This window comes from Acanthaster planci, linkage group LG10 (assembly GCF_054643075.1).
Source record: "Acanthaster planci isolate LZ-2023a linkage group LG10, COTS_SCS, whole genome shotgun sequence".
In the NCBI taxonomy this organism is placed as follows: Eukaryota; Metazoa; Echinodermata; class Asteroidea; order Valvatida; family Acanthasteridae; genus Acanthaster; species Acanthaster planci.
Genome location: NC_141786.1, coordinates 10,371,894 through 10,398,125, shown reverse-complemented (window position 1 = coordinate 10,398,125; position 26,232 = coordinate 10,371,894). Strand labels below are relative to the sequence as shown.

Below are 26,232 nucleotides of genomic sequence, written 5' to 3'. Positions count from 1 at the left end.
TATCGTTCAGTGAAGTGACTGTACATGTCTTCGCACTATTGCAACGACACGTACACCCAATTTATGCAGGATCGTATAACCATACACACCTGTGGTTCTTGAGGTGTACGCCGATCAAAAACCGTCCACACTCCGTCAGCGCACATCATAAACACTTTACCAATGAACGTGGCAGCTACCCTTGCAATTTGGCGAGGAAGGACATTTTGATCGGAAAAACAGGAGGTTCAGTGCCTCGAAATTGCAGAATTTGTTCGAGAAAACAGGCTGGATTAATTTGACGCGGGGCTCGACAAGGGAGAACGAGAAAACAAGCTGGCTTAATGTGGCACAGAGCTCGAAAAGGGACAGCCAAGTGGAAAGTGCTGCTCAGTTTAGACAATACCATTGGCTTGAGGGGAAACGGTGAAATGGGGATATGTTCCTGTAAGGTAAATTCCCTTTTTCATAATAAAACTTTACTTGAAACCTAACCCAAATGCTCCCTTAGCCTATCAAATAATTGTATTTTATCAGTAAGTGTTCATGATGCGCTTGGACGTACGGAAGGCGCATTCACAGCTTTTATTTCATCCAATAAATAGACTTCACCAACAGCTAAACGCATCACAAATATTTTTTGTTTACACCCGTTTACGGTTGTGGTATGAACTCAAATTGCATTTTTTCCAAGCTTGTTGAAAAAAAATACATTTCTCTTTTCTCGAGAATGTCATTATCCAGGCTCAAAGATTTCACAGACTGTCTGACCCTACTGTTTACTTACTTTACAGTAAGATATTTGAAGATACTGTGATTCAACAGCCCCATTCCTGAGATTTTACAAGGCGTGTACGCTGCCTTTACCCCGATGCCACTTGTGCAAACTGCTAAAATGCGCACTGCAACTCAACCGAACGGGAGACGCAGTGTGCATATATGATTTATGGACCATTACTGGGTTCTTCCCTTAGATCAAAATAGTAGGTTGAAGGACTTCTGCATTGCGACTACACCGTCAATCTCCCCACCTCGACATTATTATAGCGATTACTGTTGAACTGTTGAATAAACTTATGTATTTAAATTTCTCACATATACAGAAAATGAAATGTATCGTCACCAAAACGTTCATTACGATAGCACAAATCCACATTAATCGCACTGAGTTGTTTGAATAAAAGCCCACTATGGGCCACCCTTTAAGTAAGTTGATTAGAGAGCCAAATGCCTCAAGGGTAAAAATATTCCCATTTGGACAGCAGTTCCTGTTATCCGCAGAACAGCTTGTTTTTGCACTGGGACTAAAAAAGGGGAAAATGTTGAAAGTGTGGTGACACTTACCCGAAAAGGTACAAACAAATCCATACCAGGTGCAGCCGGCTGAACCAAAGAGCCAGTGGCCAGCCGCAGTAGATGCAAAGGAGAGCGAAGTTCCCAGCAAGGCCACGTTGATATCGGCCACGCAAACGTTCAGCAAAAAGATGTTGACCACGTTGTGCAACGCACGGTAGCGTGCGTACAGGAAAATCACTGCAGCGTTGCCTACGAAGCTGAGCAGACAGACCACCGCCAGGTATACTGCTAGGCCGGTAAAAGCCGATCGGCTCAGGTATGGCCCACTAAATTGTGAACCGTTACCCGCAGTCGCAAGCAGGGAGGCGGTAGGGACCGTGGCAGCCATGGGCTCACAAGTTTCCATCGGGCTGCTCACAAAGTGTCAGGGAAAAGAGAACTACAAGAAGAAAGCGGGGTTTCTACCAGCAAGTGTCCCTGCGATGCCCAGGCTTTTAAATTGGTATCACGTGCTCAGTCATGTGCATAATTCTCAAAACAGCTGTTCGGAATGTTTTTTTTTTTTGGTTGAATGCATGTTTTTTCGCTTTACATACGTTCCGTTCCCAGACACGTCGAATCTTACTTTAGAGCTCACTTTCAGTGCCACATGCCATAGGCAGAACATAAGTTGTTGTTCAATGATTTCACTGTGATGTTTGCAGTATGTTGCGACTGCCTCTTGCACATAGACGGGAACCCGATCCTTTTAAGAATTATGCAGCCTGAAAGTTGAGCCCCTGCTGGCGCGCTTGCGGAATCCTTGAATTGGAAAATAACTTATAATTAGCAATGATTTTGTTCGTTCGTGCGCTACTTAAAAAAAAATCACCTCCGGAATGAGACCCCTGGTAATTACGTCCTGGCTTATTAATTTATGAAAATGAAAAATGCCGATACTAAAAGAGAAATATCCTGTAAACTTGACTTCTATCTCCGAAAATCTATAATACATGACGACTGGTGGAGCTCGGTCTTCTCGTAGGCCTACGTACTTAAACATTTATATACTCATTTCGTGGTGACCTGTATTTCTTTCTTCTTTATACTGGGGAACCCATTCACGTTATAAAGATTGCTCTCCCATAGGTTCCAGTTCACAATATTCAAAAGCGATAAGAAATATCCATTAAGACAAAGCACTGAAGGTATTAAAATTATAAACATTTATGACAGTGTATATAAAAACTACTGGCCAAGAGGTCATGGGTACGGAAAATTAATTATAGCCACTAAAACATAAAAAGCAATAAAGATTGAACCAGCTCAGGAAAATGGGCAGGACAGTGACATAAATTAAAGATTTATATATAAGTACATGTGAATATACATTAAATCAATGTTAATAAAGAACCGAGAAAACACTTAAAGACTTTGGGAGAGATGCTTTTAAAAAATGTTAAAACTTGCTGGAAGAGGATGCTTAAATGAGAAAGGCAGTTTGTTCCAGGATTGCATGCCCGAAATTGAAAAGTTCGTTTACCTTTTTCTGTTCTTGGGCAAGGAAGACAAAGATTCCCTACAACGTAATGCCTAGTTCGGTAGGAGTGTTGATCACTAGCATAAGAAAACAGTCTACAGAGGTATTCCGGAGCCATACCACATTAAGATGGCATTCACATCTAACATTTCGGCTATCCCATCCCAATTTGTTATATACAAATGAGCTTGATGTTATTGGAGCGACCTTCAAAATAACACGCCCAGCCTGATTTAACAATAAATACATCGACATGAGGCATATGTGTTTTTGCAGCACGGCCCCAAACAAGGTCACAACAATCAAATTGTGTAAAGATAAACGACTTGACAGGAAGGAAAATGTCCTCATGGACAAATATTCCGAACACCCTGCAAGATCTGAACTGTTTTTGATACGGAAGACTCAACATGTTCCAAATGTTCATTTTTATTGAAGTTTGGAATCAGGATCACACCAAGATAATCGATATGTGAAACTTGTTCCAGGTTACTGCTAGTAAGAACAATCTCAGTATTGGTCCTGCGGCGTCTGGCTAGCTTTTGGCAAGACCCGAACAACCTGTTCTTACGTTTAGCTAGATTAAGACAACTTGTTGTTTTCAAGCTAGGTCATTATTCTTTAGATGCCATCGTTTAAACGATGCTCAATTTCCCAGATACCTTTACCCGGGTAAAAACAATAGCTGTATAATCAGCATAAAGGGTAACCTTGGAATGGTAAATGACAGTCCGAAAATTATTACCATAAACAAGAACAAGCAATTAGCCCAGAATATAATATCCCGTGGAACTCCAAAATGAACCAACTGTGAATCACCATGGTGACCTGCTTTCTCTGAGAAAGGTAAGAGCTAAACCACTCAAATTCCCATTCACTCACGCCCATAGAATGCAGTTTGTTGGTTTTTTTTAGTACGATTGTGTGGGTGACTGTACCAAACGCCTCACGGAAGTCGAGAAAAACAGCTCCAGTAATAGTTTTCCTGAATCAGCGGCATGTAACAAAAAATCGGAAACGTCAATTAATGTCGTGTGTATTAAATGAAGAGGTCGAAACCAGACCAGATTTAAAATCATTTTTTAAAACATAGTCCAATCTATCTTAGGACCATTAGCGTACCTTAGTAGACCTCGAGGTAGCTTGGCAAGATCCTGCCTGCGAAGTTCATCATCCAAATTCCTGAATGAGCGGGCACAAATGAAGTCGTGCCACATTGGAATTTTCATAGACTTTTGAATACCATGGGTAGGGTGATGATCACTTAGGTTAAGATAACATATTCCAATTACCGAGTATATATTTGAATTATTTGTCCAAACATAATCAATACACGATGAGTCGTGCTGAAATATTCTAGTAAAAGCATTAATCAACTGACTTAGGCCTATTTGATGTTTACTGAAAATTAGTTGAGTTCCATACACTGACGTAATCCAGGAGACAAAAAGTAAAAAAGGAAACATTTAAGTTAATAATCACACATGCTAACTTGTCACAGTGTCGGTTTCAGTACCCTTAACACCGGTCTAGTTTGTTCACTCATCTGTGTTAATAACATCACAAGTTGTATACCAATGCAAAGAGGGCATTCTGCCCTTTCTCGAGATATATTTGTCTTTCCCATATATAAAGTAGTTTTGCTATTACAGTATTTTTCATCTCGGTATACTTTTTATGTGGACACCCTGTATACCACCAACACCCCACCTTCAAAATGTTTACGATCTTTTCAATACAACGTATAGCCAGGTATTTCAAGTTCCTTATTTGTAAATGAATCATTCCTGCAGCCACGTTTCACCAACCCCAAGAATCTTTGGTAAAACTTAAATTGTACCAAGAAACCAAGACAAGTTGAACAGTTTCCTTTTTAAAAAAGAATTTGTCGGAATAGAAAAAAAAATCTGAAGTTTGATACCCTTGTTGACGAATAGTGCACTAAGCCAACTCAACTAAATCCAGAACCCGTCGGCTGAAGGTAGGTAAGACCTATCAACGCTGTACGTTCTTATTCCATCCAACTTAAATTAAAAGTTTGGCGGTATGATCAGTGTCAGACTTGGAATAGGCACAATACACACTATGATTGGGGCCTTCATGGCCCTTATGAAAATGCAAGGACTTTCAAATATCTTAGCGGCTACAATAATACTTGAAAGTTAAATAACTGCGTCTTTAAATGTTTAGACTTCAAACAAGCTCCAAAGTTCGCTACAGCTGAGCCTCAACATGAAATGACAGGCTATCAGTGCGGTGCCTATAGTAAGATCTACAGAACATTTATATAAGGCGTAATATACCCTAATCCGGTCGTGGATGTGATGGTTAAAGCTGGAAACGAAGAAGATCACCTAGTAATTTTCAAAGACATGGTGTAAAAACAAACAAACAAACAGACAGACAGACAGACAGACAGACAGACAGACAGACAGACAGACAGACAGACAGACAGACAGACAGACAAACAAACAACAAAGGTGAATATTAGTAAAAAAGTGTAGAAAATACATATCAGTCGATTTGGCGACATTCCTGCTTGTAATGATTTCAAATGACTATTACCGAAACAGCCGAGATGCACTGTCAGTGAAATTGCAGACCCCGTTGAAAGACGTTCTATATATTGCACTGATAACACACGTAAAAGGTATAATTGTATAGGCCTACACAAAGCCAGTGACCATGCTTACTGGTGATCAGCAATGCCAACCCCCCCCCCGCCAATGGTGGGAAGCATTTCCATAACCTTTGTAGTTTGTACAGAGCCACTTGAGATGTAGGCTTGCGGGTTCACCATGAAATTAATCTCTTTTGGAAGAGGTGTGGTTCTTCGAAGAACTGGTGAGTGTTAACTCTCATGAGGACGGCCAGAGCACCCTGGCGAAAAGTCGAGTTAACATTCACCGGTTCTTCTAGGAACCACACTTCTTCCAAAAGAGACTGATTCCATGGTATACCCGCAAACCTACATCTCATGTAATTTCCACCACGCAAAACTTCAAGTCTTACAGAGCCACTGTTCTGACAGTCGATCCGATCAAAACTTAACAAAATGCTGTCCTCCATTACAAGGGACCATTAGGATTTTCTCGTCAAACGTCACTTGATTCGTCTACGGTCATTTGCTGGAAGCATGCTCGACAGCCAAGTAATTTGAGTAAACACATTCTCAGTCTTTTTTCTAACCGAATGATTCTCGAACGTTGTCAGGGTTTATAAAAAAATTCACGTGTTTGTAAAACGACTCGTGGGCTGATGCATCTCTGTTGAGAGACCATTATCCATGAGCTCTTTCTTTGCAGTCGGGGATATAGTTTTTAAAAAAATTCAATCTACTTTCAAACTGAGAGGTTTGCGATGCTAGCAGGGCAGACTTATCCAATAGGCACAGAAGGCGCTTTGCCCATACAGCCCTTGAAAAATAGGGAAGTATCAAATACTTGAGAATCTACGAAATATCACAACGTGCCATACAACACACAGGGTATTTAAAACGTTGCCATTTCCTCTTTTCCTTATCCTAAAATAGCCAGGTTGTTAATTGGGCCATCTCACAGCCTATATAGGGCAGATTCTGCCCTCCAGGAACTTAGCTGTGATCTGTTTGATCGTTTTAACAGTTAGTGTGTATAATTATATAAACACTAATGACTAGCACTTTGCAAATGGTTAATATGAGTTTGTCATAGAATGCTGATGTTATGGTAATGTAATGTTCATGGCTCAAGGCGTGTTGGCCAGCGTGCATTTAACACATGAAAGGAAACAGTATAGGTTCTTTGGCTTACCTTTCTCTTTGGGGAAAATGCGAGAATTAGGTGTCAAGACGACTGTAAGATGTTTAACAGAAAACCTCTTAGGACTCTGAACCTGAAAAAATTCTCTTTGACGCTACTGGAGGGAATGAGCGGACCCGTTTTTTAAAGGTTCGTTTCTAATTTCGGAAAAGCTCCAGACGTATTAATGAATAGCTTACATGGTACAGCTTGGAATTTGACGCTCCAGTGCATTGAAATGAGTCTCAGTGCTCAGGAAAAACTGGGGACTACGGAAATGCGTCAGGGTCCTCTACGCTCCAAGTTGTAGGCTGTTTCCCTGCCATTTCAATATTTACAGCAGGTAGCCGTAAACCACAAGGCATGGAACCACGACTATAGGATACTCCCTCCATTCTGCTTGCACGTCTGTTGGTTTTAAACAGTCAATTTAATCAAAGTGGTGCCAAAGTGGAGGATTGTATGCAAAATAATACAAAGAGAATTCAGAAAGCTTTATGATGAGCTATAGCGTATGTTGTGGAATCTGCAAAGAAAAGCTTTTCCCATAGGCCCAAAATGCGCAAATATATTGATGACGCAATTTGAAAATAAATGAGTTTGCCCTAGCCCTAATTCCAGAGACGTGTTTCCGGAGACAACATTTCGAGACAATAAATGTATAATAATGATACAGTATAAAAACCAGAGGAAGTACATCCGGGCTTTTAATTTACTCACCTTTCCATTGGCCCAAGACTAATCCAAGACACAGCACAAAGACCAGGCAGGAGCAGCCCTCCATTGTTGCAGACTACTTTCAACAAGATAAAGAAATAATGATGTGTTTAGGAGCAACAACGTCGGTGTAAGTTCACTTACAGGGTTTTTCTGATGGGAAATTCTGAAAACGACGATGCAGATTGCATAACAGTCACATTTGGATGTATGACATTAAAACAGAATAACACTATTTTCAAATTTTGAACCGGAAGCAGGAGTAAACATGACCACAGAATACTAATTTTATGGAGGGATTCTATGAAAGACAAGACAGAATACTGAATACTGAAAACTGAGTAATTATTTCATCATTCGCTTTTGTTGATAAAATTCTGTGTAAGGTATAATGTACAACGGATTGCATTTGCCACTTTTGATTTTTTGGACAAAATAAGATGCAAAATGTTCCTCGTAGGATAGGAGTACCAGTCAAGAAATTAGTAAAACCAACCAGAAAAGAATTTAAATCAAATTCTCACCAAGCAAAACCCTCCTCCGGTAAGCAGTTGATAAATAAAGAGCAATTTTTTTTATCGAGTACTTAGGACGTTTTCTCTCGTTGGCTCCCAAGTAAGCACTCTGGTTCCCCTGGGGAATTCGTCCTTTATATGTACATGTACCACGATTCTGTTCAACAGGTGCTCTTCGAAGTGTAATGCGCATGACCGGTGGTCATTTCGGGCCGGCTTATACTTTTAGTGAATAAAATCTGGCATCATAAAACGGTTGCAGTGAAATTCGTCTGAGTTTAAATGTGTTCAACTTTCGTGAATTTGCAGCGCAAATTACAGGTCTGACGTCACGGTTTCGTGTATAAACCGGCGTTTAAGCATTATTGATTCATTGGAGGTTTCTTGGGTGTTCCAGCGTTAAAGGTCTGCGCTCTCACACACTTACTTGTTGGTGTCCGAATCTATCGGGTGAGGACGAATCCTAATATATTCCTTTTTCCCGAGCGAATTTGAACAATTTGGAGTGTGTTGCGTTGTTTCATATAAACATGAATTTTTGAAGAAGCTGTTAGAAATGAATATAGATAGTAGGCCCAAAATAATGAAAGGGATCAGAAATGAGGAACTGAAAATTGCTATGGTAAGAATACTTATATTTTACTTTACAGTCTTTTCTTTATTAATTAAGACGCAGTAGTATGCAATTTAGACATCGGCTGATGTGTGGAATCTGAAGTCAACCGAGACCACAATATTGCGCTTACAGATGTTACCGTATATAGTCTTTTATTTAAGATTAAATTGCTCAAAAGGACTAGCCTTCATCATCACCTCTACAGCAATCTTCCCTCATTAACATGACCTTTTGTTGTCACTTTCAACCAGGACAAGCATGACAGAGGACAACCTCATTCACTGGTTTATCCAAAGTGTTACAACTGAGTTTGGATGCCCCATTTTCAATGCAACGGTGTTCAGTCATGCATGACAGGAGGGATGCCGTCAAGGTATCATTAGAAAGAATACTGCTTCTACTTTTCGGAGAATCTCATACATTATAATCATATCTCATGGTTTGGGCATATTAACCCCTTTCCCAGGATTTGGTTTTTTTCTTGGACACCCTGTATAAATGTAACAAATACACGTACCTGTGAAGACAATGCGGTGGACAAATAAGCTACTGCTTTTCAGTGTGGGCGCCACTGGGTAAGTATCCTAGGTGAAAACTTTCGCCACGAAAACTACGTTTTTATGCCGTAATATCTCTTTACCTTCTCAGGCTATTACTTCATAGCGTCTAGCCCGACTTGATGAACGATAGGGTCAGAGTGAGTGATGTTGGAGTGTTTATTAACCATCGTGATTGTGAAAGTTTCGCGTGAAGGGTACGTGTGATATTGTACCATCTACATGTACTTCAGCTTTTTAATTGAGTGGTGACTAGAATGCTTTACGCTTTGGTTTTGATCTTTACTCCATACACTATTCATTAGGCCTATTAGCTGCTGTCTGGAAGGCCAAGTCCGTAGCCGCACACTGGCCTGGCATTCGGGCAATATGGAATTATAAATAAATGAATAAAGGAATTGGTGGAACATAACAGTAAAGCAACGTAGGCATAGCACAGGAATTTAGGAATAAAGGATTTAAGCATTTAATTGTAATCAAGCCTGGACATTTGAACCCAAATGTTATGTGAAATGAAACTCCATGTAATTGAGACAGTTACTTTTCGACTCTCTGTCTTCCTTTGCCTTAGCAGCCTTAAACTAATAATTTAAGCGGGCCTCCTTAAATAGATGGCTTGTCATTACAGAAAGCTTGGAGGAACTCTGAATATTAAACTGCACAGCCTTGAAAATGAATGTTTAAAGGGTGGATGGCCAGTTTTAACTGACAGATTGACCGCATCAAGCTAATCAATATCACTGTCGTCAATATCATCTTCAGTAGTGTAATGTTGTTCATCGTCTTCACCGTCACCATTTGAGGGACTTTTAGGCACAACAGAATCAGGCATCTGTGACCCATCATACCTTGCAATTCTGTATAAGACTGATTTCATTATGTCAAGCCAAGATTTAAGCCAAAGAACTGAAGGAAGTTGTCCCCAAACCTCCTTTAGTTGCCTACAAGGTAGCCAAAAAACATCAAAAGAAGAATATTGTCAGATCCTAACTCTATGGGCAGCCAAAAGGGCCGAAATAAAAGAAAAACTGGAGCATAAAATCAATCAGCTACAAAGGATAAATTGAAGTAAAGGACAATGATTTCACAAAATACAAACACACACAAACAAATGATAAAACATCAAGAGACCAAAACAAACCACGCCCTCTTTTGTTCCGCTTGGACCGGATTGGACGGACAAGTACAACCCGACTAACTGTGCGAGTAATAACATCACCCAGATGGACGGTTACCCCATTTTCCTTCAGGTGAGTGCCACTCAACTCACTAAACCTCACCTAATTTCATTACTGAATAATATTTCTGACGAGTCTCCGAAGGGACGAAAATGCATTTTCTCTTCTCAGGTGAACTCCAAACCCAACTCACAGTTTGGGTAAATATGGTTCTGATCTACACTAGTTTAAACATGGTACTTTTAAATCTACGAAAATTTCACAGGTACTTTTCAAGAAGCTCATGTGCATAATATACGCAGGGATATAATCATTTAAAACTAACATCGACCTAAATTTCTCTCCATGTTAGTTACGAAAACCTATAAAACTACATAGATACATCAGTGAACGAGCGCTTTCACGAAGCTGTATAAAACCATGAGGTGAGAAACGAGTGTAGAGTGCCCCTGTTGATGCCGATGACAAATCTCATCCCCCTCCCTATTATAAAACTCTAATGCACGGCAGCAATCTTTTTGGAATACCGAACCCCCCCCCTGTTAGCCAAACGATAATATAGACCGATTAATTTATTCCTTGAACTTTGCTTGCACAGACCGCTTTCCCTTATTATTTTCTTAGCCATAGAAACACTTCTTTTAAGAATTTTAAACTTAGGTCTAACTCACGCGAAAGACGCCGACACATGCATTCAGTGGCTACCTGCTGTTCGGGACAAAAATCTTCAATTGCTGCAGAATTCAATTACAAAGAGAGATTTCGAATGACGTAGGTAAGCCAAGCTTAGCCAGCTCTGTTTGAGGGAGCTTTATATTATGATTACATTGCAGTGCGCTGTGATTGGACAATCCCTAAATATGCACGCCCACACTTATTTCAATACAAAAGGTTACGTTAGCAATCTAGCGCAAAATAAAGAAATTTTAAACATAAGTCTTCACGAACGGTTCTTCGAACTAGGGCGTTCGTAATGATTCAGCTGATCTGCATATCACGCTTGCCGCGTGAGGCCACCGTTCGCCTTAATTTTTCACTGCACACGAAAAACAACAATGGGAACAGATAGCCAGTTTTGGCTGTGAGGCTAATAACGAACACCTTGAACAAGGCTAATTTGTATGTTGGTTGGCCATTGGCGGCATTGTAGACCGATTCGGTGACAAGAATCAGGATCCATATTACTGCGGTGTCCCTACGCATGTGTCGCGGTGATAAACACGCCCTTCAATGAGTCAGTGCTGAGGCGATTGAAAGTCTGGCTACGATTTCTCACTGTTTTTCGCCCTGCCTCTTCGGTCACTGGGAGTTCGTTCAGACTAAGAAGTCCCGGTACTGTTAAAGGTGTTGCGCCGCACAGGCTTGAATTTTCGAGCTACCAGACGGCACATATCGGCCCATTGTTGTTAGACGGGCTCCTGGTGTCAGCACGTTGTAGTTGCTCTTTCCTCGCCTTTCACCTTCGTGGTCTAAGTTCGATTCCTGGCTCGGTCCACGTGTGGATCGGGTTTGCAGTCCCTACCTTATTTTGCGGATTTTACTCAGAATATTCTTCTGGGGTTTTCCTCCCACCTCCAAAACTGTAACTTCTTCTCAATGTCTCATCTCGACAGGTTTCTCCTGGCTTGCGAGCTACAGTGCCTATGGCACTTTTGAGGAATCCTTGGTTTCGTTACCAGAAAACTTAATAATAGTTATAATATAATAATATTAACAGATAAAAATCGAACAATCCATCTGAATCAATTTCAGAAGATTTTTGTCTTAATTGGCTCCATGACAGCTTCCAGATCAACCAAGTTGACGCTTTGGGGTGACGTTCTGGCCTAATCATGTACATTTGTTCTAAAGGACTTATTAGCGCAGTCAATCTCTTTGTTCCAAAAGAGCGTGTTGTTTCCAATCCATACAAAAGTAGTAATCCTTACATGCCTTTGCAATAGTCCACGCGCAATTGAAGTTCTACCATGTGTTGCTGAAATGTTCCAGTGTGGACATCATCATGTGTTTTGCGGATCATTTTTGAAAATCCAGTGGTGTTGTGATTGATGTCGGCCATTTCACGCAGTTAAGTGTCTTGCGATCTACCTGCTGTGTTGTTTAAGTATTACCTCCTTCCCTTCAGACATTTTAACTCCCCTCTCTCTCTCTCACAAAGTTGAGAGGGGTGTTTTTGCTATATGGATGTCAGTTGCCCTTTTTAATTAACAAAACTGATTTAAGCAGAATGAAGTCAATACGCGGTAATCTAAATTTACATTTTTTTTCAAGCAATGAATGTTTTTTCCGGTCTGTATGTATTTCTAGAGCCAGCAACAGGTGGCCATAGGTCCTTGGCATTTTTGGGATCAAATTGTGGTTTTACTTAGAAATGGTCGCCATTTCTGTTAAACGCCAGCTGCATTCACCATACCATATGGTGGACTGCAAGAAACTCCATGAGGAATTCAAATATTAATGAATGTTTTTATGTGAAAGTTCAGTATTAACAATTTTCGTAGGCACTCGTAATAATAATATTCATCGAGGTACAGTGCAGCAAGCGCAGTGAAAAGACAAGCAATCATTTTTTTGAGAGAGCCAATACAGTTAATGTCTGAATAGCCCTGTATGTAGCTACAATTTAAAACAACAAAATGCACCAATTCTGATGAAAACTAAATTTTAAACAAATTTGTAGCGTTCCAAAGCTACGAAATTACCAGTATATATGACGTAGAATTTTTAGTGTTTTTAAATTGAAAGCTGCAGTCGTTAATGGATTAATGGGCGTCAAAAAAAGGAAAGGCTTTATTGTTTGATTACAAAACCTTCAATGGGATGAGAGAATATGGTAAATTTTATACTCCCATGTAGCTCAACTGAGTAAAAAAAAGCATCGAATCCAAAGTAGCATGTCTGCTCTTCCATTATTTAGCCCACACGCTATACTATAGCAAGGTCACTAGCTCGCTGCGTGCTACTAGGTAGCCGTGCAATCAAACTGAACAAAACGACCTAGGCGCGAAGTTGACCCCTGTTTTTTTAAGGTATTTGTGTAAGACGTAGAGAGTATCCACCTTGGCAAAATACAAGCATCTTATAAACCTTTACGCTAAAATCTCTCCAAGTTTCACGAAATCTATGTCCTGAGACCTGGAAGTGAAATCTATGTAATTGATTAAGACACATGTTTTGTTTTCTATGTTTCAAGGCGACCACACAAAATCAGGATGGCAAATCACAGGAGTGGTCATCTCCAGAGTCCAAACCAACTAGGGCCTACAGCTAGGTGCAACAACAGTCTCAGAATAGCAAGAGCAGCACAACAAATAGAATCAGTACGAGCAAGTTGCAGGGACAGAAGTCCCATGTACCTGATCCGACCATCCACACCGTGTCGATAAACGAGGCTTTTAAAGTAAAATGCCACATTAGGAAGCCTGCTGGTAATTCATTATAATAGACACCTAAATTACTTTACAACTTCAGCAGCATCATGTGATCGCAGGCATAAGAGAAAGCAAAATGGTCTTGTCGAACTGACTTGTTAAGTGTGCAGTGGAACGCCACTTTAAGGAATTCGATGAGGTCTAGGCCTACACAAAATATTCGGTAAATCGATGATTCGGTATATAGCGACTTTCAGTTACAGGCCCCCGACGGTTCAAATGTGAAGTGGCCTGGGTAGACGTAGATAAGGAAAAAGAATACCACTACAGGGATGCCCTTGGTTTATTGGGCACTGCATATTTGTCTTTTTGTTTCAGACGACTTTTGGAGAGTTATGTAATCTCATCCCAAACTTGTAGCGTTAATTTAGATTTGCTTTTCTCAAGGAAAACGCTCGCTTTTTGGTCTGCCACCCATAGCAGACAATGCGCTAATAGGCCTACATGACAATAAGCCTTTTGCGAGTTAAATTTGAATAAAATCTGGTACACTGAGTTCTTTAAATTCACGTGAGCATAACAATTGGACTTTTCCATACTAAAGCCACTGTTGCTATACCTCGTGATTCGGGGCAAGCTTTTCCTTAGTTACATTAGAGACGCCTTGCAACAGTACACTCTTCTCAATGGACAAGAACGGCACAAAGGAACCAGTCCATTCCAGAGATGGTGGTCGCTAAGCAAAAGCTTGCCCCGAATCACGAGGTAGAGCAACAGTGGCTTTAGTCTGGGGAATTCTAATTGTTACCTTTGTAATAGATGCAATCAGGTAACGCAGGGAACCAGATTTTACTCAAATTTAACTTGCAAGTAGCTTATTGCTTCCACGCATATTGACGGCAGTGGGTATTTGGTTAGCAGTAACACTGCAGTAGCAGCAACAACAAATACCGTTATCAATGACTCAAGTGCGGCTCTCTCAAATCAAAAGATCGTTTTCAATAACTATTGAATCACTGCATCCAAAAGTAAAACAACGGTGACGAGGTAAATGCCATTAATAGGACGTCTCTGGAAAACGAAAACTTTAAAAGATTTTTATAAAATAATGGCATTCAACCAAGACGTTTAGAGCAAAACTACTGCGTAAAATTATTCCAATTATTACAAGAAGAAAGTACAAACTCATGAATATGCAAAAATAAGCATTCATTCCTGCCGAAACGTTCTGGGAATCGGCCATCTTTGATTTAGAATATGTCTAGAATAAAACTGCAAAATAAATATTATTCTTGATGTTTAATAAAAAGGACACTGAGTACTGTAAATTGTCCCTTTTGGATGGAGATTCTATAAAAAATACATTTATTTTCCGACAATGACTAATTTTCATGAAAGTGTGTCAAAGGAAAATACCTATAAAATGAGGAAATACAACCAGAATTAATAATCGGGGGATTGTGATGATGTGTAAGATTATCCAGGTTAAGATTAAAAATGAAAATGAATAGAAAGTGATTATTTACCTGTAAAAAAATGGAGTTGGGATAAACGCCTCTAATAGGATAGAATGAGCTAGTGCCGAAATTGGGAACGTTGGTAGAGCTAGTCTAATTTGAATATGAACGACGATTGTAACTTAATAAGCAAAAACGTTTGTGCCAAATAAAAGGGGGTGTCTTTTTATAACCTTCACACTAGCATCAATGTCACCCGCAGTATATAACAACATTGACGTCAGTCACTAACAAAAATCCACACTAAGGTAAAAATGTGGGAGATTCCGAAATTGTGAAGCTGGGAGAGAGGCTCTTAACGATTTAGTGGGAACACTGAGTGTTGTTCATGAGGAAAGGTCTTGTTCTATAAAGTTGTTAAAAAAATAACATGAACAGGGAGCGTTGCGAGGTGTCAGCAATTCACTTCAGCAACATTCCGCTCAACTTTAGAGGCAATTACATAAAATTATTGCGTTTGATTTTTGGGTTTGCTTAAATTAAACATGTTTCACTATTAAACGAGATGTCAGTTAATGCGTAATCAGACAAAAGGATTGACATTTCAAGAAAAGTATCGAAATGTCATCGGAAGAAATAGAAATTCGTTCTTAGTAAGCAAAACTGTCACGTACTCGTGACATCACGTCCTTTCAAATCCATCGGATGTGGCAGATGCTACATGGCAAGCACTTTGAAAGATCAAGCATTCATGTCAAACCTGTTGTTTTATTTCAGCATAGGATGTTGGCTTTTGATACTGCGACTGGCAAACAACCATTGCACCATTTTGGAAATAAATATATGTGGATATATTTTCTATAACGTTGGTAAAAACCGAGTGTTTGAAGGCCAGTTGGGCCACGAATCTAAATATTTCCTCTACACTCCGGGCCGCAGTCTCATTGGCCTCTGCAACAATTATCACTCTCAGTTCAGGGGTAATTCGTTTTGTCATTTTTTCACTGGATTTAAAAAGTACTCTTTTCTCAGATACCTCCCCTCTTCAAGGCGTAAACAGAAAACATTTTATATCTCAATGTCTCGTTTGTTGAAAACAACGCAACAACACTGTTGACAATGAAGATTCAGAGAAAGACTGCATCTTTTCATTATTTGCGACGGACTTGCTCAACAGTCCACATAAAATCAGTTTCTCCTAACTGGCCCTCTTGTAATTGTGTATGAATGTGTCTAATTGAAAACATAAGAAATAGGAAGAGCAAAATACAAACTTAACTTGTGCCAACATTTTACTCTCGCCTTGATCCCCAAGAGAGGGCGCAATTTTCCTCGCAACGGATGCTCCTTTGGTAGGAATTGCACTTTGCTGGTTCACAAACGACTATGAAATGCATGCATTGCGGTCGAGTCGCTACCAACAAAATGGACACTCCCGACCAATGTGGTTCTTTTTCAACCAACATGAGTACTTCTACTCAAGAGGGAAGGCAGTCTTTCTCCTCATAAGTGTTTCTTGAGTATCAGAAAGAGCATTATGACAAAAATGAAGAATACTGATAATAAAGATATTCGATATAATTCCTGCAGAAACCACTGAGGCTGTGGAACTGATGCAGTCGAGAATAACATGTCAGGTGGGAGAGGGGTAAATTGAAACGTCTGTGGTTGACAAGTTACTTCTACTGTAAGCTGTGGCTGCTGTCTCATATTTAAATTAATGGCCCGCGTTTCCCTGGGATTCTTAAGAAAGCTACGGCTAACAATGATTTGTGTTATCCTGTTTTGGTGCATGGGCTCAATAGTATGGAGCTGCAAAATATGTTCTAAAACTTACTCTGCTTAGCTGGTCCAAACATTTACCCATAAATACAAGAAAGTAGGGGGACGGCGGGAAAGGCAACCATGCCACCACAGTGGAAATGGAGAACACAAGAAACGGAAGCCAGGCGGCGGATGTCTGGGAGCGCCGACAAACCTTTAACGCACGAGCACCCATCGAATGGTCAATGTCATTAATCAGTTCATGCATAACGTGACATACTGTTGCACTCCAAAGGGCACTGTTGGTAGATTGTGAGTATCACGGTATATATAAGGCCTGAATTAGCTAGAGAAACCAGAATGCCAGGCTGATCAACACTCAACGGCAGACAACCCCTCTCTAGCACTTGTCAAAAAAAATCGCTCTTCCTGAACTGCCACCAGAAGGAAAGTTTTGCCCAGGTATATTTCGGTAAGAATTGGTGTTTGTGGCATTGTTTCTTTCTGAGTGTTTGACTTAATGATACTCTTATGAGGAAGAGTCTTGTCTTCCTCGTATTTCGTCTTCACAAATTATCAACAATGTATCCAGCTCTTGTAATCAAGACAGTAGATTTCCACAGAATCTTTAAAAAAAAATCAAAAGAACAACACAAGGAAAGCTTAGTATTCATTTTGTTGTCTCGTATGAAATCTCTTCTTCAAATGTGAAATGTGTTGAAAGATGTATAGCTACGTTCATGCAAGGTTGAAGTTCATGCTTTGTCCCAGGTGCATTGTAAAGCTTAGGTTGCGTCGAAAACCAAAATAAAAATATGCTATTAGCATGCCACATCAGCCCTGATGATACATACTGCAGATAACGCACAGTGGTGTGGATTTCCTGATGTCATCTTTACTGTTTGATTTATAGTAAATAGTTAGCAACAATGAAGGGATACGCCTGTCTGAGTTTTGTGCTCTGTCTTGGTTTGGTTGTGGCAGCACCGCTACATGGTAAGTGACGTAATGATTCGAAGGTATTTAAATTTTTCTTCACTAATGTTCCTTTCTTCTCTTTACACTGTGCGTTTCATCATCTCTAGTCCCAGTTTTTACACCTCAAACTAAGGAACAGATTTGGTGTTCCTAGGTCTTTTACAAGTTTCCTGGAGACCATTATTTCAAGCACTACGACATTTTTCTTCAGCGGTGAAGCCTTCCATTTCATCGAGTTATGAACTATACTTTGAAGCTTTTCGAAAACTAAAATACAAAAGACGGACTTCAGACCTTTTCCGTAATTTAATGGCACACTGTGATATTGTCATAGGCTCTCCGATTTTTGGAGGGGGTTCTGGCATTTTGTGTTAGCCCAGTTGGCGCAATGTCGGCTGTTCCTACTTGATAATCCAACATCATTCACACCTCTAAAGTAATTTCTTTTTAACGAAATAACAGCTGGAACAGGTTGAATTTTATTTCTCAATCTCAATCCTTAAAGGCCACAGCCAGTCTGAAGAGGTGATGGTAGCTCGTGGCGCTAGTTTTGAAGGGCACCTCGACTCTAGAGGTAGGTTTATAAAACATGATTGTTGTAAACACTGAAAACGCTGAGGGACCATTTATTTAGGTAGAAAAAATGGCCGATGTTAAATCAAGCTCCACCAATGTTGTTTAGGTACGACAGTGTTTCTTGAATGCTTACCACTTTTGTCGGAAGTCACAGAAGATAGCCAGTAACATTACCAGAGTTACCAACTTGTGTGCATCACTGTACCTTTTACGTGTGAAATCTGACTATTGAGAGCTTGCAAGCTTCCTTTCAGGGTTTCAACAATAAAAGTCCAAATCTAATTGAGGAGTTGTGAGGCCAATAAAAGAATGAATATTTTGGAGCCTTCGACACGTATTTTTCGTGCGACGTCACTTTGAACCAGGAAGAGCATAGCAAACGAATGGAGTAGCCGCACGTGTTTGTCCATGCGCTGGTTCTTGCCTTTCAGCCTTTTACACAAATAATATTAGGCGAGACTTACTCCCTTCGTTACTCTATGGACACAGTGGCCGCTGCAACTATTTGATTATCTTATACTGCTAACACATCTACACTCATTTTTCTCAATAGAAATTATGGCTTAAATTTTACTTCTCAAACTGTATCCCCGAAGGCCATAGCCAGTCAGAAGAGGCGATGAAAGCACGTGAAGCTAGTTTCGAAGAGCAGCTCAATTCAAGAGGTAAGTTAATAAAATGCAATCGCTGTATACTCCAACGACGTTCAGGCATCATCCAGTAAGTTAGAAAAACAAACAACAGATGTTCACTCAAGTACTTCCGACGTTGTTCAGGTTCTTCCTGTAATTATTTCCCAATTTTTTATCCCCAAAAGCCATAGCCAGTCTAAAGAGGTTATGAGAGCACGTGGTAGTTTCGAAGAACAGCTCTATTCGAGAGGAAAGTTTCAAAAATACGATTGTTGTAGCAGTCGGAGTCTAAACAATGTTGGCGAAACTTTCAACGTGTGTTATCTACTAATTGTTCTGAGAGGGAACAAGTGAGAGTGTGTTTTTACATCACAGGGACAGTCCTTAAAGTACATCTTGTTTACAAGTGTTTATAGACTTCAAAACCAGCGTCTTGTAGACCTCGGGTTCCTTAGGCCTTACCGGGATCCGCGTTCCTTAGGCCTTACCGCTTTCCATATTCTAGCTGTGAAGCCACCACATTACGTTGATGCTGAGCTACACCGATCTTGGCAGTAGATACTTCGGATCTTTTCAGAAAACTAATCATAGACGGAATTCAGAACTTTGAAATCCCAAGCATGTTTTATAGCACACTGAGATATTTTCGTAGACTCTCTGATTGTAAGTCGTAGCATTTTGAGTTGGCTGTACTAGACACAGTTCCTGCTGCTTTTATTTGATGATCCAACCTCACTCACACCTCTTTGTAATTTAAATAGAAATTACGGCCAGAATTTTATTTCTCAACTGTATTCCTGCAGGTCATAGCCAGTCTGAAGGAGTGATGAAAGCACTTAGTAGTTTCGAAGGACAACTCGACTCGAGAGGTAAGCTTATAAAGACACGATTGTTTTAAAGTTGCCACCGTTCGGGTAAGTTAGAATTTTGCCTAGCAGACGTTGACTCAAACACTTTCAAGCTGTTCAGGCTCTTTCTGCGATTACATAAAAAAGATGGCAACGCTCAGGGATAATTTGTTTAGAAATAGACGAAGGAAATATTCACTCGGCTCGATTCAAGAAATATTTTTATAAAATGCAATTGCTGTGAACCGCTGTAAGTTAAGTTGTCAAACTATATTCCTGCAGGTCATAGCCAGTCTGAGGAAGTGATGAAAGCGCGTGGTAGTTTCCAAAGACAACTCGGCTCGAGAGGTAAAACTGACAATTTTCCTGGATCATTCATTTAGAAAAGAACAACAACGAGACTTTTTGCTCAAATTCGTGTAATTCCTTTTAGCTTTCTAGCCAATGATGCTTCGAAGAAATATTGTACGCAATTATTGACAAATCTAACGACGCTTATTAGCACATTCCCGAGGGTCTCAGCAGAGTTGCTCCTTACAGTAGTTATCGCATTGGCTAACATTATTGGCAGTGATCACTGCAGATAACTGGTAACCAGTTTTGTCTAGGGAGTGACATCTGACCATGCTTCTTGATCCTGACCAAGAAGAGGCTCAATTTTTCTGGCAACATAGATGCTGTTGGTGAATTACAGTTTTGCGTAGGCACGTAGTGGCTGCTGTGGCTACTTGGTAATCCAATAGTCACCTCTCTAAACTGACAGCTTGCATTTTATTTCTTAAACTATGTCCCTGAAGGCCAAAGCCAGTCTGCAGAGGTGATGAAAGCACGTGGTAGTTTTGAAGGACGACTGGATTCAAGAGGTAAGCTTGTGAAAGCACGTTGGCTGTAAACCTTGAAAACGCTCCCGGATCATTACCTGAAATTAAAGGTAGACGTGACAGGCACTTCTAAAACTGTTGAAGTTCTTGCGGCAATTTTTGATGAAATCATTAACAAGTCCAAAGACGCTTCACAGGACATTCCCGAGGGTCCTCTGTAATATTTGAAAGCGTTTGCTTTGGTTATGAGTGGAACGACAGTTTTAGATGAGTTTTAACAACGTTTACCTTGGGGGAATCTTTGGTTTACACCACACAGACTGTATTCATGTGTCGGCCATCTTGAACTGAAGGTGACGTTTAACTTTTCATTTTTGGAACATGAGAGAGAACTTGCATGTTTAATTAACACTCTGATATATTTATTGGCTCTCAGATTTTTGTGAGCTCTTGTTTCTTGCTTAGGCACTATATAGCACCAACGTGTGACGTCGCTGTGAACCAGGCAAAGCGTAGCAAACGAATGGAGTAGCCGCACGTGTTTGTCCATGCGCCGGTTCTCGCCTTTCAGCCTTTTACACAAATAATCTTGGGCGAGAATTACTCCCTTCGTTACTCTACAGACACAGTGGCCGCTATTTGATTATTGACTATTTGATTATCTTATACTGCTAACACATCTACACTCATTTTTCTCAATAGAAATTACGGCTTACATTTTATTTCTCAAACTATATCCCCGAAGGGCATAGCCAGTCAGAAGAGGTGATGAAAGCACGTGATGCTAGTTTTGAAGAACAGCTCGATTCAAGAGGTAAGTTAATAAAATGCGATTGATGTATACTTCAACGACGTTCAGGCATCATCCAGTAAGTTAGAAAAACAAATAACAGATGTTCACTCAAGTACTTCCAACGTTGTTCAGGTTCTTCCTGTGATTTGTTTTTGACAACCTCTATCCCTTTAGGCCATAGCCAGTCTGCAGAGGCGATGGACGCTCGTGGTGCTAGTTTCGAAGGGCAGCTCGATTCAAGAGGTGTGTTTTTGTAAAAACTTGATTGTTGTTGCCCTGGCAACCTTATTAGACAATCCACACGGTCATACCTTTGTAGGATCCCATATTTTTTGTAGGTCCATTTGCGCAGCCCCATAAGCAAAATTCCTTTTGTACATATTTCATATTTCGATCTTAATTGTTGACACCTCTAAACTCCCTTCTTTTAATTAAAAAATACAGCTGAGTTTAATTCCTAAAACTATATCTCTGAAGGTAATGGTAGCACGTGGTAGTTACTAAGGACAGGTCGAATCAAGAGTTCAGTATATGAACACACGATTGTTGTGAACCCTAACAACATTCAGGGATAATTCTCTAAGCAGGTGAAAGACGTGGTAAATGGTAACTCATTTACCTCAAATACTTTTTAGGTTCTTGTGCCATTTTTGGAAACCCCTAAAGACCCCGTTCAGGGATCATTTACTTTGGAGGAAGGAAGATATTCGCTAAATCTTTGCAATGCTATTCAGCACTCTAGATAATCATGCTTTGGGGAATTTATCAACAAATCCACGCTACATCAAGGGAAAATGCACATTGTCTTACTATCTGCAAATACCAGCAATAACAATCGCAGTCTCATTGCGTAATCATCAGGCCTATAAAACAATGTAAGGGAAGCTTTCTACGTGTTTTCTGTGTGCTCCAACGGGTAACAAGTGAAAGTGTGTTTTTACATCACAAAGAGAATCCTTACAAGTTTGTTTTGTTTACAATCGTATTGCCTTCCCCACTCGTTTTCAGACTTTACCGCTTTCAATTTTCTGGCTGTAAAGCCTCCCATATTACGTTGATGCTAAGCTACACCAAGCTTTGCGGTAGATACTTCGGAGCTTTTCAGAAAACTAATCACAGACGGAATTCAGAACTTTGAAATCCTGAGCAGGTTTTATGGCACACTGTGATATTTTCCTTTTATTTGTTGATTAAAAGAAATTACGGCCAGAATTTTATTTCTCAACTATATTCCTGCAGGTCATAGCCAGTCTGAAGAAGTGATGAAAGCACTTAGTAGTTTCGAAGGACAACTCGACTCGAGAGGTAAGTTTATAAAGACACGATTGTTTTAAAGTTGCCAAAGTTCGGGTAAGTTAAAGGTTTGCACAGCAGACGTTGACTTAAACACTTTCAAGCTGTTCAGGCTCTTTCTGCAATTACAAAAAAAAGCTGGCAACGCTCAGGGATGATTTGTTTAGAAATAGACGAAGGAAATATTCACTCAGCTCGATTCAAGAAATATGTTTATAAAATGCAATTGTTGTGAACTGTAATTGAAGTTGTTAAACTATATTCCTGCAGGTCATAGCCAGTCTGAGGAAGTGATGAAAGCGCGTGGTAGTTTCCAAGGACAACTCGGCTCGAGGGGTAAAACTGACAATTTTCCTGGATCATTCGTTTACAGAAGAAGAACAACGAGACTTTTTGCTCAAATTCGTGTAATTCCTTTTAGCTTTATAGCCAATGATGCTTCGAAGAAACATTGTACGAAATTATTGACAAATCTAACAACGCTTAACAGCACATTCCCGAGGGTCTCAGCAGAGTTGCTCCTTACAGTAGTTATCGCATTGGCTAACATTATTGGCAGTGATCACTGCAGATAACTGGTAACCATTTTTGTCTAGGGAGTGACATCTGACCATGCTTCCTGATCCTGACCAAGAAGAGGCTCAATTTTTCTGGCAACATAGATGTTGTTGGTGAATCACAGTTTTTGCGTAGGCACGTAGTAGCTGCTGTGGCTTCTTGGTAATCCAATAGTCACCTCTCTAAACTGACAACTTGCATTTTATTTCTTAAACTATATCCCTGAAGGCCAAAGTCAGTCTGCAGAGGTGATGAAAGCCCGCGGTAGTTTTGAAGGACAACTAGATTCAAGAGGTAAGCTTGTGAAAGCACGTTGGCTGTAAACCTTGACTACGTTCCCGGATCATTACCTGAAATTAAAAGTAGACATGACAGATGCTCACATAGGCACTTCTAAAACTGTTGAAGTTCTTGCGGCAATTTTTATTGAAATCATTAACAAGTCCAAAGACGCTTCACAGGACATTCCTGAGGGTCCTCTATAATATTTGAAAGCGTTTGCTTTGCAGGGTTGTAGTCGAGTACTTTCCGAGTACCAACGTTCTCTGCAAAATACTGAACTGGGTAAGAGGGAATAAAGCCAGAGTGCACAGGCATTTGATGGTAAATGTGCAAAGGTAAGATTACAAAATAAATGTTAGACTTCAGACACTCCCAGTTGTGTAAAATGTAAGTTTTAAGGAGAAAAGTACACGGAAAGTACTTGGCCGAGTACTTTCTAAGTACTTTTGTCCTAAAAAGTTAATTTTAATCAAACAATGAAGGTCTGAAGTCATTATGTTGCTTTGTAATCTTACCTTTATGCATGTACCATCAAATGCCGATGTACTTCAGCTTTGTTCCCTCCTAACTAGTTAAATATTTGGTAGAGAACTTGGTTCTCAAAAAGTACTCGACTACATCACTGTTGCTTTGGTTATGAGTGGAACAACAGTCTTAGATGAGTTTTAACAATGTTTACCTTGGGGGCATCTTTGGTTTATACCACAACAGACTGTATTCATGTGTCGACCATCTTGAACTGAAGGTGACGTTAAACTTTTCATTTTTGGAACATGAGAGAACATTTGAATGTTTAATTAACACTCTGATATTTTCATTGGCGCTCATATTTTTGTAGGCCCTTGTTTCTTGCTTAGGCCCTATATAGTACCAACGTGTGACGTCGCTGTGAACCAGGCAAAGCATAGCAAACGAATGGAGTAGCCGCACGTGTTTGTCCATGCGCTGGTTCTCGCCTTTCAGCCTTTTACACAAAAATCTTGGGCGAGACTTACTCCCTTCGTTACTCTATGGACACAGTGGCCGCTGCAACTATTTGATTATCTTATACTGCTAACACATCTACACCGATTTTCTCAATATAAATTACGGCTTACATTTTATTTCTCGAACTATACCTTCGAAGGCCATAACCAGTCAGAAGAGGTGATGAAAGCACGTGATGCTAGTTTTGAAGAACAGCTTGATTCAAGAGGTAAGTTAATGAAATGCGATTGATGTATACTCCAACGACGTTCAGGCATCATCCAGTAAGTTAGAAAAACAAATAACAGATGTTCACTCAAGTACTTCCAACGTTGTTCAGGTTCTTCCTGTGATTTGTTTTTGTCAACTACTATCCCTTCAGGCCATAGCCAGTCTGCAGAGGCGATGGAAGCTCGTGGTGCTAGTTTCGAAGGACAGCTCGATTCAGTTGGTGTGTTTTTTGTAAAAACTCGATTGTTGTAAATCCTGGCAACCTAAACAGACAATTCACACGGTCATACTTTTGTAGGATCACATATTTTTTGTCGGTCCTTCCATTTGCGTAGCCCCATAAGCGCAATACCTGCTGTAGACATTTCATATTTCGATCTTAATTGTTGACACCTCTAAATTCCTTCTTTTAATTAAAAAGTACAGCTGAATGGAATTTCTCAAACTCTATCTCTGAAGGTAATGGTGGCACGTGGTAGTTACTAAGGACAGGTCGATTCAAGAGTTCAGTTTATGAACACACGATTGTTGTAAACCCTAACAACATTCAGGGATAATTCACTAGGCAGGTGAAAGACATGGTAAATGGTAACTCATTTACCTCAAATACTTTGCAGGTTCTTGTGCCATTTTTGGAAACCCTAAAGACCCCGTTCAGGGATCATTTACTTTGGAGGAGGGAAGATATTCGCTAAATCCTTGCAATGCTATTCAGCACTCTAGATAATCATGCTTTGGGGAATTTATTTAAAAATACCAAACAATATAGACGGGTGAACAATATAGACGTTGAACAAGTATTATGTTTAGCCCCTAAGAGTCTTAATGGCTCCCATTATTGCTATTCAGGAGTAAAGAGAGTCCAGGCAGCATATTGGCAGTGTTCCGAGGGCTTCTGCTTGTGTGTTGCCGGACGCTTCACCCAGAGTCGATTTGGCTCAGACAGGAACAACAGGGCATGGTAAACAGACACGTAGTTGAAGGGTCAGCGGGATTTTAATTAATAATCGAGATAGCTTGTTGGGCCTACTGATACATTGTAGCCTTTTACAGTTGTCCTCAAAATTATTTATACCTTTTGGAAAATAACATAGTTTTCTAAATTCTTCATTTGTAAAAGCTTTTATGTTGGTACTTCCACTGTATTTTTGTCTATTTGTTGCAATACACAAACCCACACGCGTATTGGCTAAACTTCATTTGCGTAATAATAGATACGGCCTGGGTTTTTTGCTTTGCTCCTAGTCAAAATTATTCATACCTCAGGTTTACATAGTCCAACGTCTCTTCTTAATAATCAATAGCGTGACTTTTGTTCACGATGACTGCATCAAGACGGTTTCTATAAGTGTCCACAAGTTTTCTGCATGTCTTCTGTGGGATGTTGGCCCACTCATCCTTGGAGAAAACCTCCAGCCGGGTCAGGTTAGATGGTCTCCTGGCCATCACTCTGGTCTTCAGCCCCCGCCACAGATTCTCTACTGGATGTAGGTCAGGACTTTGACT

General features: G+C 40.1%; 3 protein-coding genes across 9 annotated transcripts in view; 2 read left to right on the top strand and 1 right to left on the bottom strand.

The window, feature by feature from the left end:
• The window catches only part of LOC110983891 (pinopsin-like), a 53,023-nt gene extending 51,272 nt beyond the window's left edge, over positions 1 to 1,751 (bottom strand). Inside the window, exon 1 of the mRNA XM_087141979.1 lies at positions 1,324 to 1,751. Within this exon, the coding sequence (XP_086998105.1) occupies positions 1,324 to 1,681 (358 nt within the window). The 5' untranslated portion in view covers positions 1,682 to 1,751. The remainder of the gene's footprint in view (positions 1 to 1,323) is intronic.
• The window catches only part of LOC110983906 (uncharacterized), a 47,807-nt gene extending 21,921 nt beyond the window's left edge, over positions 1 to 25,886 (top strand). The window contains exons 13-20 of one of the 4 annotated variants that reach the window (XM_087141977.1): positions 20,580 to 20,645; positions 21,349 to 21,417; positions 21,571 to 21,639; positions 22,636 to 22,701; positions 22,960 to 23,025; positions 23,476 to 23,541; positions 24,656 to 24,724; positions 24,878 to 25,885. In XM_087141977.1, the coding sequence (XP_086998103.1) occupies positions 20,580 to 20,645; positions 21,349 to 21,417; positions 21,571 to 21,639; positions 22,636 to 22,701; positions 22,960 to 23,025; positions 23,476 to 23,541; positions 24,656 to 24,724; positions 24,878 to 24,978 (572 nt within the window). In that variant the 3' untranslated portion in view covers positions 24,979 to 25,885. Of the gene's footprint in view, positions 1 to 20,579; positions 20,646 to 21,348; positions 21,418 to 21,570; positions 21,640 to 22,635; positions 22,702 to 22,959; positions 23,026 to 23,475; positions 23,542 to 24,655; positions 24,725 to 24,877 lie in introns of all 4 variants that reach the window. The other 3 variants (XM_087141976.1, XM_087141975.1, XM_087141978.1) reach the window with 3 other exon arrangements.
• Positions 1 to 26,232, top strand: part of LOC110983904 (tereporin-Ca1-like) — a 49,932-nt gene that overhangs the window by 4,586 nt on the left and 19,114 nt on the right. The gene's annotated exons all lie outside the window — the stretch shown is intronic.